The following is a 20,606-nucleotide window of genomic DNA, read 5'->3' as shown; positions in this document are numbered from 1 at the left end:
AGAGCATATTTGGGCCATAAAACTATTACCATTGTGAAAAATTAACCCAAACACCTAGCAGTTCTTACAAAGGATTAAAGAGCTGTTTAAAAAGAGAGAGAGAGAGGCTTTTTTGTTTTTCCTACCTAAAAAAATCTCTCAGGGCTCCAAGAACTTCTAAATCTGCTTTCCCAATATATAATCCTTTTCAATTTCATCATAAAGAGAATGGCTTGATAACCTTTGTACAGTGAGCAAGCTAACCATTTAGCCATAATACTCTCCCGGCTTGTATGAACCAAAGACCATCTATCTCTAGTTCAATTTCTCGATTTGTACATCTTCAATCGCAGAAATGTCAAACAACTGGCTCAAGGTCATTTAACCAATAACTGTAAAGGTCAGGTCTAAATCTAGGTCTCTGATTCCAAATCCAGTCCTTTTCCTTCCATTCTCTGTTCTTTCTGATAACGATGCACTTCAGAGAATAGGGTCTAGTTTGTTGAGACCACAAATCCCAGCTCCGAATTGAATCTCTCAGCCTCAGGCTTCCCAGGGCAATTCCTAACATGGGTTTAAAGTCTTGTGGGGAACCAGATGCAGTAAGGGAGAGAATTTTTTTATGTTTCAAAATAAGCTTTGAAATTCAACAAAATTATGTGAATTAATGAGCTTATTTGAATATGGTATAAGGTATGAGAGAAAAGACTTGGATGTTCCACCATGGGAGTGGGGCCAAGAATGGTTTGTTCTATTTCTCCAAACCTGATGGTTCTCTTGAAAGAATTCATAGCTAACCACATGTGGGAGTCAGAGGCAAGTGGACACCTCCCCAGGACCCTGTCCAGAGCAACCTCCCTTATACCGGGATAATCAAATGATGACTAGATGTCTTCAATGGGACTTCTAAACTATTAAAGATAATGGAAACTAAATGTTTCTTCACAATATGAAGAAAACAAGGCCCAGAGATGCGAAAATAATGTTACCATTGTACAGATATTATTAGTTGGAACTCAGATTTGGAGTTTCTCGACCTCTAGTTTAAGGACTAGCCCCAACTCCACACTGACATCAGCAGTAGATTAGGGTTAGAGAATTAATCAATATGAAATATTTAAGTGACATTAGGGTCTATACATGCCTTTTAAATACTGTCCTTCTAAGGATTTCTAACAGTTTGAATCTTTGTATACTCTTACCCTCTCCCTCCTAGAGCCCTGCAGTTTAGGAAAGAAAAAGTTAGGAAGATCTGACCTTGGGAGAAATTCCTGCCTCAGAACTTTGGACAGCATTCCACTATGAAAATTCTGTTCTCATCTCAAGGGGGGGGGATTCCTCTGTAAGTGCATGTGTGTATTGGATGCAAGTGGCTCTGAATTAAGGTACTCAACTGGGTGGCCAGAATCTCTTCCTCTGAGCACCGATCTGACACCATATCACAAAGATTTGTAAATACGTAAGGACAGAAATATTCTCTTCATGGGATTAAGTGAATATCAAGGCAGCCAAGATTTTGGGCTCCCATGTCTATCTGCTTGGGGATGTTCTTGAGGTGTTTGTGTGGGAAAGCTGAGCAATGATGCCACAATGAGGGAGAATCAGCCTTGGCAACTCAGGCCCCAGTCTGAGAAAAATCAGTAGCCGCTTAGTTCCTTGTGGGCGATCTGAGCTCTTAGAGATAATTACAAGCAGTTTAGGTGCTTGTTTTAAGGAGCACAAATGCCATTATAACAGGCTTCTACAGAAATTTTACAAATTCCCAGTTACAAAAGGCTCCAGAAAAATACATTAAAAGTACATTATGCCCCCATCGTCTCAGAGCCAGGAGGTACTCTATGTTTTTTGCTGGCGGTTGGAAATCTGGCTCTGGCTGACACATCCAACTTTGGTCTTAAGCATCACTCCAGTATTTAGAACTCATATATTCATTCCTCACTCTTCCTACCATGTGCCATTCCTCTGTTCCTCTCCTTTTTTTCTTTTAAGATTTTATTTATTTATTTGACAGAGAGAGAGACAGTGAGAGAGGGAACACAAGCAGGGGGAGTGGGAGAGGGAGAAGCAGGCTTCCCCCGGAGCAGGGAGCCTGATGTGGGGCTCAATCCCAGGACCCCGGGATCATGACCTGAGCTGAAGGCAGACACTTAATGACTGAGCCACCCAGGCACCCCTGTTCCCCTCCTTCTGATCAAAATCCTCTCCCTCCTTCAAGACTCAGCTACCATGTGACAGCCTCCGTAAGAGCCTGCCCTGACAGCATACTGTCCATGGTGGCCTCCCTGCTCCACCCTCTTCAGCAGTTAAGGACCCCCAACACTCACTTGGCATTTATGTTGAGCCATACTTCTAAGAAGGTAGCATCACAAGCAGACCTATTTTGTTTAACTTCCCAGGATAAATAAGACCTGGGATAAGAGAGAGAAGCCCAGATAACATAGTTGTTGAACTTTCAAAGATTTTCACACTAAAAATGCCAACATGTAAGAAGGAGGGAACTGGCTTATAGATAGAGCCAGGTGGGCAGTTTTCTTTTCTTTTATATCTCTGAACCTAATCAGAATAATGTCTGGGAAACTTTAAGAGTATAGCTGCAGGACAAATATGAAAGAAAGAGGCATATAGCAATTTAAAATAAAAGGCAAGATTTTGCAAGTATAGCTGGAGGATAATGAAAAAGAGTCAACACAAAACTACTAGCTCCATACACCACTGGGAGGATTGAGACATAGTCCAGTCCCTCAGTGGGAGATGTGGTGTATTCAGTGGGAGAGAAGCAGCATTAGCCAATTCTCAGGGTTCTTTGCTGTGGGAAGCTTCTATCAGTCTACTACCAACAAGAATGATAATGACTTGTATACTTTGCAATCAATACTAATAAAAGCACAATGACTGCAGATGACTTACTGTGCTGACAGTGAATCCCATTAAATCCTCGAGGACATTTACAGACGTAACCTATGAATGTGTCCCCTCGGTACGCTTCACTTATTTCACAGGTTCCTCCATTATGGCATGGATTAGGAATGCAGGGACCTGAAAGACAGAAGAAAAATTGCCGCATGATGTGTATGCTTGAAAGGAGATACTGGGCCAACCTTTAGCAATTAACAATTTTATAGAGAAAAGTGTCCTGGATATTAGTGGTACAGGAAATGGAGTAGTTGTGTGGGGCTCGAGACTAACAGCCCCACACAACTACTCCATTTCCTGTACCACTAATATCCAGGACACTTTTCTCTAAAAGTGAAGACTGGCTTCCTGACTTTCTAGCCATGTGGTCTTGGAAGATTTATTTCACTTCTCTGTGCCTCAATCTCACCTTCGGTTAAATGTCAGTATTAGAAGAATCTATCTCAAAGGGTGATGATACAGATGAAAAGAATTCGTATATTTAAAATACCCGAACAGTGTCTGATGCATATTAAGCAGTCAAAAAGAAATATTAGCACCGAGTAAAATATTGGTATTAAGTTCTCCAAATTGTGAAATATCTTCTGCATGTTTCAAAAGTAATACTGAATGGCAATTTCTGGAGTTATGAACACTGAAGAGCTTTTATAAACCTGTTGGTAAAAATAGCATAAACTTGCAAATGACTGTAACCACACAGTCCAAGGGAAGTGGATATTTGGTTGCAATACTTTTATTGACTATTTATGGATTTGTAGTGGGGCATACTTCTGTGAACCACAGTTTTTTCCCAGTCTATAAGAAGTAGCTCATCAAGTTACAAATATGGGGAAAAACAGGGGCAAAGGGAAAGGGAGAGAAAATCTCAAGCTGACTCCCCGCAAAGGGCAGAGCCTGACACAGGGCTTGATTCCAGGACCCTGAGATCATGACCTGAGCTGAAATTAAGAGTTGGCAGCTTAACCAACTGAACCATCCTGGCACCCCCGGCTCATAGTCATTTTTAAGCTTTGAGAAAGTAACTTCACCAGCGTGAAGTACCTGTGACAGCCAGTAGAAGTGAGGTGTCTGATCTCCCTTGGAGAAAACCAGCTGTTAGCACTATGAGGGTATAGACCTGGGACAGTCCTGCCTAACTCAGGACTCCTCTAGTGCACATTCTTTACTCTGGGGTGTCCCTTTGGTATGGCTGAGATTTTCGCAAATGGCGTGGCAGTGCAAGGCTCTTTCTATGCCATCTTCCTTCCTTCCTTTTCTCTTTTTGGAGGTGACAGGTTTATGTCACAGTCTGAAGGCTCATCCTACCTACTCCTGCTTCCCCCCCCCCCCCCCAGTAAATCTTTTACATCTCTAATTCTTACAGTCTCACAGTTGGCTTACTGTTGGCTTCGTTGGAGGATGCTAATTGACTCGGGGCAGAATCCAGACTGGACAGTGTGAAGAAGGGAAGAGAGAAGTTGAAGGAAGAAAAAGCTTTCCCTGGAAGATGAAGAAAGGTCAAGGAAAAATGTATAGTATTCTCTAATTTTGTCTTTTTAAATTTTGTTTAACTGAAGAGACTAGAACACCTTTATGAGTGAAAGAAAAGCCACTGAAGAGAAAGTTAGGATGTGTATATTAGAAAAGAAAGAAGGGTAATTAAACTGTCCACTATGTATGAAAAGGTGAATGCCTGAGTCCTGGAGGAAGATTAGTCAAGAAAAGGAACAAGTAGTTTTAGCAGAGAGTTGGGGGGGTAGCGATAGGGCTGGGCACAAGAATAGTAACAACTTAAAGCAACTGGGTGAGAGCTCCACCAGGCAAGGCTGTTGGAAGAGTACAATGGTAAATGGCTCCTCAAGTATTGGTCAAAGCCATTTAAAGACTTATGGAGAGAAAGGCAATTGACCATCATCACTTTGAGCAGTGCAATAGAGTGTCAATGACAGGAAGCACTTAGGGGTTGGGCAACGTTGTCTTGCACTGAGCCAAGACTTTAAAATTTGATTCCTTTCTCCAGCAACTGTTTTTGAAACTCAGTTTCTTCTAGTTTAAAATTTCATGAAATCCAACAGCAGTAGAATCTAATAAGAATATGCATGAAATAGAAAACAATGTGGCAACCCTATGGTGTCTGGACCTTGTTGATAGGGCTTAACTTCCAAACAGTGAAAAGAAATTAGTGTATCTGTGTATTCTCCAGATACCTTCATATCAATTAAAAACAATACACAGCAGCTTTGTGCTGTGCACTACATGTAAGTTAAACTAACCAACACCTGCCCTAAAGGTGGTACACTATCAATGTTTAAGACAGGAAGAAGGTTCAACACCAATGATCGCTTTTGTGGCAATTTGAATCAGGTTTCTTCCATTACTAAAAGATGCAAAGCATGCCACAGAACTTATCTATCCTCTTCTTTCTCAGTTTCTATTTCTTCCCTCCTCCAAATTAATTCACATTTGATGGTGCCTTACAATCTACAAATTCTTTTCACATAAATAATCTCATTTATTTCTTACAACTCCATGAGGTCATTGTCATTACCATTAGCTTTTACATTAAAAAAAAAAAAGGAAGGGCAAAAATCTTAGATAATGTTTCTCAAATGAACATCTACGAGTGATGCATTTAGGACTCAAATTAACAGTCTGTGATTCCAAAACCTACATTTTTTAGAGACTGAAAAGTTGGGGAAGGGAGAATGAAATAAAAATGATATTAGAGTTTTGATTCATCAGTTCACTTCAAAATAAGAAAAACCATGACAGGTTTTTTAGTAACTGATAAGTGACAGCCATGTATATAACTGCTAGAGAAAAAAATACATGTAAGTAATTATACTGAAAGAATTATGCAATTTTTTTTTTGAGAATTATGCAATTTTAAACAAATAAGGAGCCTTAGAGATCACCTAATCCAATCTCTCAATTTTGCAGATAAGGAAACAAAGCCTAATAAGAATTCAGTGATTTCTCAAACTAAAAAACAAACAAACAAAAACAAACAAACAAACAAACCTAATGTAAGAAAAGGTGGGTTTAAGGATTTGTATCTAGGAGGAAAAAAGTTATTAAAACCAAAATTGATTAAGTTATTCTTTTCCCCTTAGGAGAGTGATTTAATTTATGTCAGAGAGGAAATAAACCTTTTCTATGCTCTCTTCCTCTTATAAAGCTGGGTGAGGGAGGGATTTAAAACAACAACAACAAAAAAGACTTGAAACAGTAAGACCTCTGCCAGTTCTTAGAAGCAGTTAAAGCCACCATTCCAAGGAAGGTGGTCTATGAATGTCACTTTGAAGAACAAAAGGTGAATATGAGCCTTGAATAGAAGACTCCATTTACTCAAGCCCACAGCACCTTAGGAAAAGTAGAACTTGACTTGAAGTTGAGGATGAGCTAGTGGCTCTGCATAATAAAGGGGAGAACTTAGGAACGGATGGAGAACACCCAGAAGAGGAGACCCCAAAAACAGAGCTGGAAGTGGACTTGAGGGACAGAAAGGGGTCAAGCAATATGTTGGGAAGCTGTAATAGGTGAAGAAAAGTAGCTAGCAAGAAACCATGGTATCTAAAAATCAGAATGTACATCTCTGTACATTCATGGTATCTAAAAGTCGTTAGCACAGGTGCTATGTGAACTGTCTCTGTTGGAGCATCCAGATCTACACTCAAGTCTGCTAGACACACAGACCTGTGTGTGGTGTTTGGGGAAATCAAGGGGAAAGGGCTATGCCATTTGTCTGGCTCATACTGGCAGAAAGGAAGAAGCACTACAGCACATGAAGCCCAAGGGATTCAAGAATCCAGTGGATACAGAAATCTGAAGACAGAACTGACAGGGGTATTTAAAGTCCAAGACACTCTGGATATTTCCTGAGGGCATAGGTGAAGCCTGTCCAGCAGTCTTGGTGCAGCCTCTGGGATTCCCAAAAGAAACGAGCTAGAGCATTAGAGCTGATTTTATTTACAACCCAAAGAACATCATGACCTCAGCTGACATCTGAGTTTCAGAAAAAGATTACCTCCTAACAGAGGTCATGATTGTGGTTATTTTTCCTATTCTGAGAAATTCCATGATTTTCATTTAAAGGGTAAGGATGAGGTAAAGCAAATGGCTCAAGGATTTAACCTTTCTAGAGTGCTTTAAATGCTAAGCAACATGAAGTATACATAGTATTCTTCAAAGAATATATCTTTGTTTTTTTTAGAGGCAAGAAAACAGGCTTACTCACAGAGGGTAAGTAACATGCCTAACTGGAAAAGGCAAGATTTTAACACACTCCACCTGACTATACATCTCTGTACTTTCCATTAAGCCACACTCCCTGCCATATTGAAGATCTGTACATTAATATTGTTAATCTTGACAGATGACAGGATCAACATGAATTCACGAAGCATGTTCGTATAAATAATGCAGGACTCCAAAGCATTCCTAAATGGAAATATTTCAGAGTGTTTTCAGCAAATGGGTTAGGGTGTCTTAGATATTATGAATATAGATAGAGAGAGGCTCTACTATACTAACAGTGCTCCATTTCAGCTATGTTTGAAATAAACTGTCAAACATGAATATCTTCCCGATATTATTTTGTAATCACATATTTTGTATGTATATACTCTTGCTTGTTCTGTGAGGATAAGAAAGAAAGTGACCATGCCCGACATAGACGTTTTGTTTGTTTGTTCCTAATAATCATACTATGAAACTCATTGTACGCCTTGTACATACTCTTTTGGAGTACTCATGATAGAGTGTTGAAATGAGTGGTTACATCTCCCTTTTCCCCAGTAAACCACAAATTCCCTGTGGGAGGAGTCACAGTCTGCACGTAGCAGGTGCTTGATACATTCTGAATAAACAAGGGTATGGCAAAGTGAGTGATGACCATTTCATCTTTTGCCCAAACCCTATTCAAATTGAGGTTTATAAGATATCAATATCTTTGGTTTTTCATTTGGTAATTAATTAGGATACTTTCTATAACTTTTCTACACCTTTCAAGGTTCAAGTTCCTTAAATTTGTAATTGGGTTCCAATATTTTTTGTCTCTAATAGGGCTTAAGCTTCAAGAATATTATATCTGTAAAGTATTACAATAGTAAATAAAAGATCATTAGAATGTAAACTTTTGCATAACAATTACGTGTATCTTAATTTTTGGCAAATGTGGAATCAAGAAAAATGCAACATTGTATAATCTCATCAACAGTGTTTTGGTCTCCTAATTTACCAATTCCTGTGTAAATAAAGACATTCACTTAAAGCATTAGCAAGATGAAATAATTAGAATATACAAATTAGTACATAAAGATAATAAAATAAATGTAGCCCCAGGTCTCAACTCACATGGAAGCCAAAAAGTTTTGTAGTTGGATATTAAATAGTGACAATTAAAATATTTATCAACAGTTTCCAGATTTCTTTCTCCAAGTGGTAATTGGGCTAAACATATGAGAATTAGAGATCTCAGGAAACTCCTTTCTGTTTTTGTGTTTTCCCCCATCCAATAATCTCATCTATTTTGATACTGAAAATAAGTATCATTTAAGGTGTTGGCACACTGATAAAGAAAAACCATCATCTACAGTGTATATTGTTGCTTGTACTATGAAGGTAAGAAAAACAGTGGCCCTGACCTTGATCAACATAGAGCAGTTTGGGAGTTTTGTGGTTGTTCTAATTTCAGGTTAAATAACATTATTCATTAGGAAACTATTATGTGCTGAGCACTCTACTAGTAATTTGGATAAATACTTTCAAGGGAATTAAAATTATCAGCAGCTGGAAGAGTAAGCTCACAACACAAGAAAATATTTAGTCATCCAGTTTATGCACCTCACTTTTTAAAAGTAATTTTAATGGTTATCCTTTACTGAAAATATAATATGCTCAGTATTTATAAATATATATATTGTATATATTTGTACAAATATATAGATTTGTAACTATATATATTTGTAACTATATACATTTATTTTTTTATTATGTTATGTTAATCACCATACATTACATCATTAGTTTTCAATGTAGCATTCCATGATTTGTTGTTTGCATATAACACCCAGTGCTCCATTCAGTACGTGCCCTCTTTAATACCCATCACCAGGCTAACCCATCCCCCCACCCCCCTCCCCTCTAGAACCCTCAGGTTGTTTCTCAGAGTCCATAGTCTCTCTCTCTCTATATATATATATACATATACATATAAACTATATTTATATAGTTTATATAATGGTTTGATGGTTTCTGGAAACTTAATTCTAGGTTTCCTTAGTGAAATCATATTAACAAATGCTTGCAATATGGCTACATTCTTCACTTTTACTGCCAAAACTTTAGTATATTTAGGGCATCTCATATCTTTTCTGTAACATGTAAATACACACACACACACACACACATATATGTATATGTATATATTCTATATCTCATTTGTTTTCAAATTTTGCTCTGCTATAAAATTGTTTTCAAAGCTGTGTATAAGACACACACGACTTATACACAGCTTTGAAAACAATTTTATAGCAGAGCAAAATTTGAAAACAAATGAGAATTATTCAACAACTTAGAGCTTGTAAAAACAAAAATAAGATAAACAAAGGCGATCTTAATTCTTTTCCACTTTAAAAGTCTGTTTTAAAAAGTTTGCTTCCTTTTGTGTAACAGGTACAGAATGGTGATTACAAGATTCAGTTCTGATTAGTATTCCTAAAAGTCCAAATCATCTGATAAGACAATAGCACTAGGTAATATCATATCACTTTTAACAATAAAAGCATAAGTGGACTTTTAAGATACAAGAGGCTTCAGGAAGTTTTAAAATCAATAATGCTCTAATACTTTTATAGGTAATCTTTAAGTAGCTCTTAACACAATGGGGACAGTATATGATCAATATTAATGAACAACTGGATTCAACAGCATGCTTTCCAGGCATTTTTATGTAAGCTCATATTAAATATGTCAACAAGATTAATTGCTCACAAAAGTAATGGATCTATATGGTTTGCTACTTTTTTGCATCTACCTTCTCATAATTCCAACAGCAGAGAGTTGAATTCATTTCTATATGTGTAACATGGTTAGCTTTTCACACATTCAGCGACTATGCCCCAAATCATGAATTCCTTACAGGGTGTAAGCAGATTATTAGGAAGTAAATAGGTTAACCCTCTCTTGTGATTATGTGTACATAGACTCAGTCAATTTTACAAATTATTCACCCAAAACACTGACTCTTAGATATTAAAAATAAATGTACATTTTAAGTTATGTTATGAGGAAATACCAATCCAGCAATTGCAAAAGCACCGTTTCACAAACTGTTCCCATAGGAAGAGTTATTACCCAAAGTTCACTTCAAAGTCTGGTCTTAAAAACACAGGAAAGTTCTCTTATCATAGTGTTGTTTTTACATTTAGTAAGGTTTGAACATTTTGGCAGTTGCCATTTTGGGCCACTGCCACTTTATTTTAAAACTAGTTTGAAAAAGAAGGAATTATTCTGGGAACGTTGACTTGATTGATGTTTCCAAACCATTTTTCATGCTTGTTATTTCTCCTTCTCCTCCTCCCCTCCCTCCTCTTCCCTCCTCCTCCTCTCTCTTTGAAATGTAAAGTGCAAATTCAGCCATTTGAGGAGAAAAATTATCTATGGGTATTTTATACATATAAAGATGAGTAAACTATAAAAAAACCTAAAGCGTTCCATTTTAGAGGAGAATATGCAAATGTAACAAATTGTTCTTTAAATGTAAAAATATTTGAGTAGATTATGAAAATTGAAATCTGAGGCTAAACAGAGTTGGTTTTATTTTTGTTTTTGTTTTTAAACACCTACAGATAAACTTTCTCCTCAAGAGTTAATGCTGAACTCTTTATATATTAATTGTCCACAGGAAAGCACTGTGATAATTAGTGGCTAAAGAAGTGTCTTTAGGGTCCCTACATAACAAATTACTGTAAAATGGGTGGCTTTAAACAACAGAAATTTATTCTCTCAAAGTTTTGTAGGCTAGAAGTCTGAAATCAAGGTGTCTGGATGGCCATACTCCCTCTGAAGGCACAAGGGAAAAATCTGTCCTTTTCTCTTCCAGCCTCTGGGGGCTCCTATAGGAGCATGACTCCAAAATCTGCCTTCAGTCTCATACGCCTTCTTCCCTGTGTTTTGTATGTTCTCTCTTCTTCTTAGAAGGACACCAGTCATTGGATTTAGGGCCCACTCTAATCCAGGATGATTTAATCTCAAAACCCTTAATTACTTACATCTGCAAAGACCCTGTGATGAGCTGAATTTTGTTCCCCCAAAATTCGTGTTGAAGCCCTAACCTCCAGTGTCTCAGGATGTGACTGTGCTTGGAGATAGAGACTTTAAAGAAGTGATTAAGGTTAAATGAGGTCATATGGGTGGGCCCTCATCCAACCCAACTTCCCTTATAAGAAGATGAAATTTGGACACACCAAAGAGACATCAGTGATATGCACACACAGAAAAAAAGGCCATGTGAGGACAAAGCAAGAAGTTGGCTGTCTACAACCCAAGGAGAAAGGCTTCAGGAGGAACCAAATCTGCTGACACCTTGATCTTGCCCTTGGAGACCTGTGAGGAAATGTATTTCTGTTGTTTAAGCCACCAGGCTGTGGAATTTTGTTATGGTAACCCTAGCAAACAAATACATACCCTATTTCCAAAGAAGGTCCCAGTCTGAGATTCCTGGTAGACATGAATTTTGGAGAGGTACTCAAACCACTACAGTCCCCAAGTAGTTGTTTTCTTACAGCAATGGAGATGGTTAAGGAAACCAGAGCCCTCATTTATTGTTAGAGTTGGCTGGCAAGGCACTCAGATTCATCAACAATTAACACCTTAGCTAAAACTAATTTTACTTGGCTCTCATCACAAGATCAAGAGAACATTTTAAATTTGGAGCAGTGCCTAGGAAGAGTGCAGAAATGGCTACTTATGTGGCATCAAGGCGGATCTGGCACTACAAGATAGAATGAAGTACCAAAGAAAGAATTAAGATTTCTTGGGGCTGATCTTTATCCACTTAAAACTTTTGTCTAGAGTTGGGCTTGCCAATGGCAGTCTTTTTTTAGGTAGTCCATCAACATCTGAGAAAGTCTTTATATGAATTATTTCTATAAACACATGTCATCATTTGTGTCACAACTGTTGATATGTCATCTTTTTCCAATAAATAAATATCTTATTAAACACTAATATGACTTTTTTTTAAGGATTTATTTATTTTGAGAAAGAGAGAGGGGGTGAGTGGGTGAGAGTGAAAGGCAGAGGGAGAGGGAGAGAATTTCAAGCAGAGTCCCAGCTGAGTGCAGAGCCCAATGCGGGGCTCGATTTCATGACCCTGAAATCATGACCTGAGCCAAAATCAAGAGTCAAATACTTAACTGACTGAGCCACCCAGTCACCCCATTAATGTGACTTTTAAAAAATTAATTACAAACTATAGCAAAAGGATCTATCATTTTACAAAGGGATAACTATTGCTATTGCCACATTTTATCATGGAGCACAGCCTCTCATCCTTCCCCATGTCTATTCGTCCTGCACTACTGCCGAAGAAAGATTCCTAAACCACCACCCACTTAATGGAATGTCTCAGCTTGGAATGCTTTATTAAGCAAATAGAAATCTGTCTCATTACTCTCCAGTCATAATGCACACACATTTTTTAATCCTCCAAAAATGCTATCTTGAAACACCTTTAGCTAACCAACAATATTTGCTGACTGATTGTATAGTTTTATCATTAACAGAGCAATACATACTGAACACAGACAAAAGACAATGTTGCCCTTTGATTTTCTTTCTAAAACAAAGGAAACTAAGTCTGACATAAAATACCTATAAATATTAGAGATCACAGATAGAAGCCTTAATGAATGCTGAATGAAATTGAATTATTATTGCTGAAGTTAGTAACATAAGACCTGAGTGTACTTTGAAGTATTGGGTCAACAGAATAAACACTCCTAAAATCTAAGAGAAACATGGATATCAAAAGTATTGACCATTATTATAGTCAAATCGTACTTTTTTTCCAGATGGCCACTAGAATAAGAGTAATGATTTTCCTGTGAAAATTCCTATGAAATTTCAGAAACTGTAAATGCAATCCATGTTAATTGATAAAACTAACATTCAAAAATTTTTTTATCAGTCTAAGGGGAAAAAGTCTCTTTCTGTTTCTAATAACCGTAAAAAGCCAGCTTTGGTTATCTCTATGAAATTATACCAATTTATCTCCAATTCCTTAAAAAGTCCTCTTTAACCAGGGAGCTGTTTCCAAACAGAACTCTGCAAATCATTTATTTAAGTGTATCTGTCCAACTCACATGCCACATCTTGCAAAATACAATTCAAGCTCAAGAATACACATCAGCAGGTGGTGCAAAATGGTAAGATATCATTCCAGTTTGCCATTAGCTATCCCTCTTCTACATATCAATAGGAAAGGGTATAGATTTAAGACAGAACAGAGACCAATGTTCTCCATGTGTATTATTATAAGCAAATATTTGAGCCCAAGTTACAGGAGCATCAAGCAATCTCACTTTTCCACATGGGGTCTCTAAGCTACAAAATTTCCATGTTCTTCCTCAATCTTTCTTTGACAGCTCTCACATTTTTCAGGCTCTGACTGAACTTGCCACTTGTACTGTGTGTCTAATATCTCACTGGACATTGCTTCCTTCTCTATTTTATGGGTCTCTTTTATCTCCCTAATGAGATTGTAAACTTATAAAATATAAGGAGTGGGGGTTCCTATAAACTACTTGTGCATAGAAATACCTTCTTATATTTTTGTGTCCCCAAAGACCCCGATAAAATGCTAGATACTTTGATGTTGCTTCATAAATGTATGATGATTGACCGAAAATTATTATTACTTTTAGGAATTAGCATATAATCCAAACTACTAATAATGATCTATTAAAAAAAACACCTCTAAAGTTTAGAGATTGGATGCATTTTCATCTGTAGCTCTTTTTCATCCACACTTAGCAGGTTTCAACAACTAATTTTAAGCCCGAGGCCAAGTCTAATTTACATTGTTGAAGGCTGTCACAATTTGTAAAATATCAGAGTGTGGATAATCTTATAATCACAAATTGGTATTAAAAATAGGCTCAACAAAATAAAACAAAACACCAAACAGGTGCACTATTTCCACAAAACTACAGTTCTTTCTCTTGAAACCCAGAATAGTGGTTTTGATTTTTGAAGGTGGGGGAAAGGATTTCTATTTTCACTTTCAGAATCTACCCTCTGTGACTGCCATCCTAATCATGAGGCAGCAAGATCTCTATAGGAGAGGTTCTAGCTACACTCAAATGGGAAGGATGTCTACTCAGACTTCACAGCTGAGAATGTTGGAAGCACAGCTGGACAAGCGAGTTACTGCTTGGATTGCCTCCCCAGGTCTCGCATGTGGCTTCTTTGTGGCAGACTTGAGAAGGCATAAAAAAAAGCAGACATGGATTCTGGCCAGCTGGCCATCTGTTCCTTCACCCACTGTGATAATTTGGTCTTGTAGAATTTTGTTAAGTGAGCATTAAGTAATGACCATGTCAAATAGAGTGCATAATGAATGCTTCTTAATCACTGGATAAAAGCTTAGGGGATGCTTGCCCAAACACAGTAAAGGTCACCAACACAAACCAAGAATTAAAACAAGAGAAGAGGAATTAAAGAGATGCAAAACAGAAACAATTCACATCTTTTCCATTTTTACTTTTGATCATATTGAGTCAATGTCGAATAGATGATGGAGGTCTCATGAGGAAGCTAGGTAATATCATCACAGTTTCTACTATCTCATTACGCATATATCAACTTATATTGGTAAACTATGAAAGAATTTTAAAACATAAAAAAACTGTGAGGGACTTGGTCATCCCGACCTGAACTGAAAACACTTACAGTTATATCCATTAATATCAAGCTTTTCCAAATAACTCCCCAGAATAGCACCAAGTAGTCACAGATTGGTCCAAATATTTTCTGTGTTATTTTTTTAAAGATCAACTGAAGTGTCCTATGCTAAGAAAACAGCCTTTCCCTCAGAGACAATTAATAATTGCAAAAGAATAAAATTTTTTAATCCCCCAAAAGGACATGTAATGGTGTACTCAATGTGTTATTGGGACAGTCTCTGACTGCCTGGAAGTTGAGTCCATAAGTTTGGACCACTATTGTATAGTCAATTTTACCTCCACTGTTCACAAAAAATGAACCAAAGTGCTTTACCTGGTTAAGTTACCATCCAATCATGTAAAAGAAGATACTTTCTATTCCTAGGATTCTGCTCATATGGTTCCCAGATTGGAATGCATTTCTACTCCCCACTGTTTCTTCCAAATCTCCCTTTCCTTCCAAGACTACCAAGTATCATACCCTCCACTAACTCTTCCCTATAATCTCTTCTGTTTCTCTTTAACAAATGTTCTATTACTCTCTATTACAGTCTTCGTTTCATTCATTCATTCATTCATTCATCATTTGCATAATCATTAGGTTCATATTTAGAGCTCCTATTGTGTTCCAGACACAGTGCTAAGTACTAGAGTTATAATAGTGAGCAAAACAGATACTCCTTCCTTCTGCTTCATATAACTTTGGTCAAGTGGAAGGACAGACACCAACAAAATCATCACATAAAGAAGTGTAATTGTTTAATAAGTGACGAAGAAAAGGTATAGTGTATCCTGACAATCTATTAATAGGAGGTTCCCTGAGAAAGGGATGCATAAGCTAGGAGCTAAAAACCAAATAAAAGCTAAGGTTAAGAAGGAAATAATTCTCCCATTCATATCTCTGTGGAAGAAAAAGCAGGACAAGAATAAAGGTCTTTAAGAAAGCCAGTGTAGCTGGAGGAGACAGAGCAAAGACAGAGAGACAGACAGGGACCAGATCAGGCAGGTTGACAAAGGCCTTATATAAAACAAAAACAAAAACAAAACTGGATTTATGGGATACATTGATACATTTAAACAAAAGGATAGTAGGACCAGAATTTCAATTTTAAAGACAAATTTGTGTGCTGTATGGACAGTACTTTGGAAAGAATCAGCACAGATGAACACAGACAAATTAAGAGACATCCTTCTAGTGAAGTATGACAGGAAGCCTAGATTACAGTGGTGGGCTGGTAGACATGGAAAGAAGCAGATGGATTTGAGAGAGAAGGGTCAAGGATGACTACTGTGTTTCTAGATTTCACATGTTGATGAATGCTGATGGTATTCCCTAAAGCAGAAATCCTAGAGGAGGGTCTAGATGGGAAGATAAGATCATGAGTCAGCTTTTGGATCTGTTATTGAAGAAGAGGAATCAAGGGGCACCTGGGTGGCTCAGTCTGTTAAATGTCTGCCTTCAGATCAGGTCATGATCCTAGGGTCCTGGGATCAAGCCCCACATGGGCTCCCTGCTTGGCGGGGAGTCTACTTCTCCTTCTCCCTCTGCCCCTTCCCTCCATTTTTTTTTTTTTTTCTCTCTCTCTCTCTCTCAAATAAATAAATAAAATCTTTAAAAAAAAAAAAGAAAGAAAGAAGAGGTATCAAGAAGGCAGAAGAGAGTGTGGCCTGGATATATAAACATTTGTATCCATGGGTATAGGTGGAAATTAATGGCATGGATATAATTGCCTGTTGTAACCAGAGATAATACAGAAAATCCAGGACCAAGACTCAGAAATACTAGCATTTAATGGCTGGATGGGGAATGCAATGTTCCAGAGAAAGCAGCAGCCAGAGACGTAGGAAAAAAAATTAGCAGGAAAGTAAAATGATTGGGGTACTTAACATTGCTTTGCATTATTAATAAACTGTTTGACATGTATGTGCTTTATCATTCTGAATAGATTTTAAGGTCCCAGAAACATAGGATTTCTTTTATAACCCACTCTGTTTTTACATACCTCCTAGCACACTTGCTGGATGTCTGAAAAATGTTCACAACTTCATGGATTTAATATACTGGCAATGTATGTTAGGGAAATGTTCTCCCTTAAGTGACATTATAGTATACCAGAAGGATATTCTGGTTGACTTTTTTGCTTATCTAGGGAGTCACTTTCACATAACTAAAGAAAAACCTAAGTTGGAGAAACTGCCAATACTATTTGCTTCCACAAGAAGGTTTATTTGGCCTATAGGAGTAACTAGAGTTTCAGCAATCTCAATTCCTTTAGAACCTACAAGAGGAAAAGGAAAACAGAGAACACAAAAGGGTGATATGAAAATGAAGAAAGACAGAAAAAGCATGTGTTGAGAAAATAATGTTTCCTAATTTACCGGAAGTCTTTTAGTTATTTTTCTGTTTTTCTATGATCTGTCTCTCCCCTGGTGCTACTCTCAATGTTGTACTGTCATTTTACTAACATTACAAGTCCTTTTATTGGACAGAATATCTAAAACTGATCCTTGTAAGATCATTCTGATGGGAGAACCCATTTGAAATTGCTTTACCGTTAGGACAAAAAAAACCTCTACCAAGATTTGCCCATAGGGATAACAATGTGTGGGTGGAAAAAAAACAAAAGCCACTTAGAAATGATAACAGCACACTTTACATAAAGTACTTGTCTGTATGCTTGTAGTAGACATGAAAATGGAGTAGGCAGTTAAATATTTGAGAAGTTAGGAAATCCACTTAAAATGTGTATAACAATTTATTGTCAACGCAAGCCCAATTAAAAATGTTGAGCTATTAAACACAATTCACTTTCTAACCCATGAGATAAAGTATTAAATGTATGCAGCACAGATTTGCATTACTATAAAAATCTTTATTTCTACTTTTCCAGCATTATGCATTTAAATTTGTAAATTCCATGTTACATTAATCACATGAATATAGATGGGCAATTTTTAGATGGAACTATGGTAATCACTGCATTCCCTATAAAAGAAATCATTCCTGCTGACAATTTTGTGGTGAGTTTTGTGAAAGATTGACTATAGTTCATAAAATGGCAAGGCTTCCTTCCCAAAAGTTATTAGACATTTCAGTCCTCCTTGGCCTGATCAAAATAATAAAAAGATTAAATATTACACTTTAATATCACTGTCTTTGGACTCTGACACTGTACATAATACTACCTAGAATATGGTCATATAGTCATTAAAAGAAGTGGCAATACTCCAGGTTTGACTGCACTGTGATTTAATATTTATAATGTTTTTATGACCCAAATAAAATATGCTGATTAAAATGATCAGGATGTCACCATCTGGATGGACAAAAAAGCTGAGGTTCACAACTTCAACACAAAATGCCTGGAGCTATTTTTGCCTGTTACCCTTTCTTATTTCTAACACATTTTCTCTTAGATGAAATATTATAGTATAGAGAAATTATATGCAGTAGAGAAGACTTTAGTCAATAAATGAATAGCTTAAATAATTAATTAGGGGTGATTACCAACATGTTATTTAAATCTGGTAGGTCTGAAATGCAACTATATTAGGTCATTCTTTAAGATCAGTGTGCCGAGTATAAAAGATTTTGAGAGTAACTAATAATTTACTAGAAGTGACAGAATGTGTGGCTCCACTTGGTCAATACAGTAGAGGTTTTAGTGTGATTTTTCTTGCAAAAAGCCTTTTAAAATATTTGTAAGTCTAATTGAAGTAGGTCATAAACAATGGAGTAGAGAGATTTATGATTGTTTATTTAGTACTAAAAAATCAGTTGTAAATGTATAGACATGGTAATTTTCCAAGAAGTAGCTAAACAATGTCCTTATATCATTGTACAAATACACTACAGTACTTGGATAGGTAAGATATGTTGAATTCTAATGGAAAATTGGCAAGCAGCAAAACTGTCTCTAATTTGGGCATTCAAGGATAACCATATTGCTCAAGATTAAATATCTTCTGGATGTGGACTGAGGCTCACTCCTATAATGTAGGAGGAATTTTATTACCCTTGCTTTAAGATTTTTCTTGATAAGATCATTTTGACCATGCTCTAGTTCACAGAACTTAAGGACTCCAAATTTTCTTTGATCTATGTGACAGAAGGGAACATGAAATCTCCAGGAGAATCCAGCTCTTTCCACAGGAGCTATCTTAATCCACTTCTGGGCAGAAAAGTGCAGTCTTTGGTTCACATGCTTGTGCTCATCAGGCCTCTCAATTTTCCTAACGAATGTCATTCCTACTTTTGCCTATGCTGCCCCTTGGAGCATAAGGGTATATACGCTTTTACCTTGCATCTAACTCACTGGAAAATGCTGTTGTCTCTACCTCAAAATACTGAGTGGTCATAAATACAGAGAACATGGATAAACACTCACAACAAATGATTTATGGATACTACATTGCAAAACAAATTAATTTAGGTCTACAAGGCCCCTGTTCTTGTGCTGAACATGCCAGCCAGGCTTCCACTTCAGGAGCCTTGCACCAGCTATTCCCTCTACTTAAGAAGTTCTTCTGCTAGGGGCGCCTGGGTGGCTCAGTCGGGTGACTCAGTCGTTAAGCATCTGCCTTCGGCTCAGGTCATGATCCCAGGATCAGCGGGGAGTCTGCTTCTCCCTCTCACTCTCCTTTTGTGTTCTCCCTCTCTCTCAAACAAATAAATAAAAATCCTTAATAAAAAAATGAAGTACTTCAGGGCGCCTGGGTGGCTTAGTCAGTTAAGCATCTGCCTTGGGCTCAGGTCATGATCCCAGGGTCCTGGGATCAAGCCCCGCATCTGGCTCCCTGCTCAGTAGGGGAGCCTGCTTCTCCCTCTGCCCCTCCCCCCGCTCATGGACACGCTTTCTCTCTCTCTTTCTGTCTTTCAAATAAATAAAATCTTAAGAAAAAGAAATTCATCTGCTAACTTTTTCATCTCATCAAAACTTTGCTTAAAATTATCTCATGAAACCTTCGCCCAGAATGTTACCTTTTCCCTATTCAAAACTGCAAACCATACCCTTCAACTCCAAGTACCCCTATTTCTCTCTTCCTGAGATCTTGTTTCCTCAATAGCGTTTACAACCTTCTAATATTACTTACTTATTTACTTATTTATTTACTTACTTATCTATCTCAATCTATTTATTATCTATTGGTTTTGTTTATTGTCAGACACCCCTACTAGAATGTAAGTTCCATAAGAACACAGAACTTTGTTTTCTTCACTTATATATCCCAAGTGCCTGGCAATGACGTATTCAGTATAACTTTGTGGATAGAATATGAATCTGCATTTAAATGGCTAAGTTTTCCAAGTATTTGTTGGAGGATAGGACATTAAACTTACTAAATACTGATCAAAAGCTGGACTTATCCCTGTATTATGTCAGAATAGCATTTATCCATGTACTTAGGATCATTTTGACAAATACAGAAGTGCTTTTATAGGATTATATTTTGCTGTTATACCACTGACCTACATAAAAAGATTTTAGAAAAACTGCCTTGCTTTATTTATTATACGGACTTATGTTATCCAGGACCAAGGACAAATCTCTCTGAACTTGAGACCAAGAATGATTGTTTCTTAGGAGCAACAAGTCTATTTTATTCTTACGGAAAATTCAAACTTGAAACACTACTGAGTCTTCAGAAACTTATTAAACAGCTGCTATGTGCCAGGCACTGGATATTACAAATAATATCAAAATACAGCCAATGGTGTAAAAAATCTTATATGCCAATGAAGATTACAGACAAGTAAATAGAAAGCTTCAATATAATGAAATAAGT

The 20,606-nt window shown here is 37.1% G+C and overlaps 1 protein-coding gene across 1 annotated transcript in view; it reads right to left on the bottom strand.

The window, feature by feature from the left end:
• The window catches only part of EDIL3 (EGF like repeats and discoidin domains 3), a 398,312-nt gene that overhangs the window by 205,377 nt on the left and 172,329 nt on the right, over positions 1-20,606 (bottom strand). Inside the window, exon 4 of the mRNA XM_032404039.1 lies at positions 2,887-3,015. Coding sequence (XP_032259930.1) covers positions 2,887-3,015 — 129 coding nt within the window. The remainder of the gene's footprint in view (positions 1-2,886; positions 3,016-20,606) is intronic.

Source organism: Phoca vitulina, unplaced genomic scaffold (genome assembly GCF_004348235.1).
Source record: "Phoca vitulina isolate PV1807 unplaced genomic scaffold, GSC_HSeal_1.0 scaffold6, whole genome shotgun sequence".
In the NCBI taxonomy this organism is placed as follows: domain Eukaryota; kingdom Metazoa; phylum Chordata; class Mammalia; order Carnivora; family Phocidae; genus Phoca; species Phoca vitulina.
Note: the sequence above shows the minus strand (reverse complement) of the source record. Positions and strands in the feature narration are given on the sequence as shown.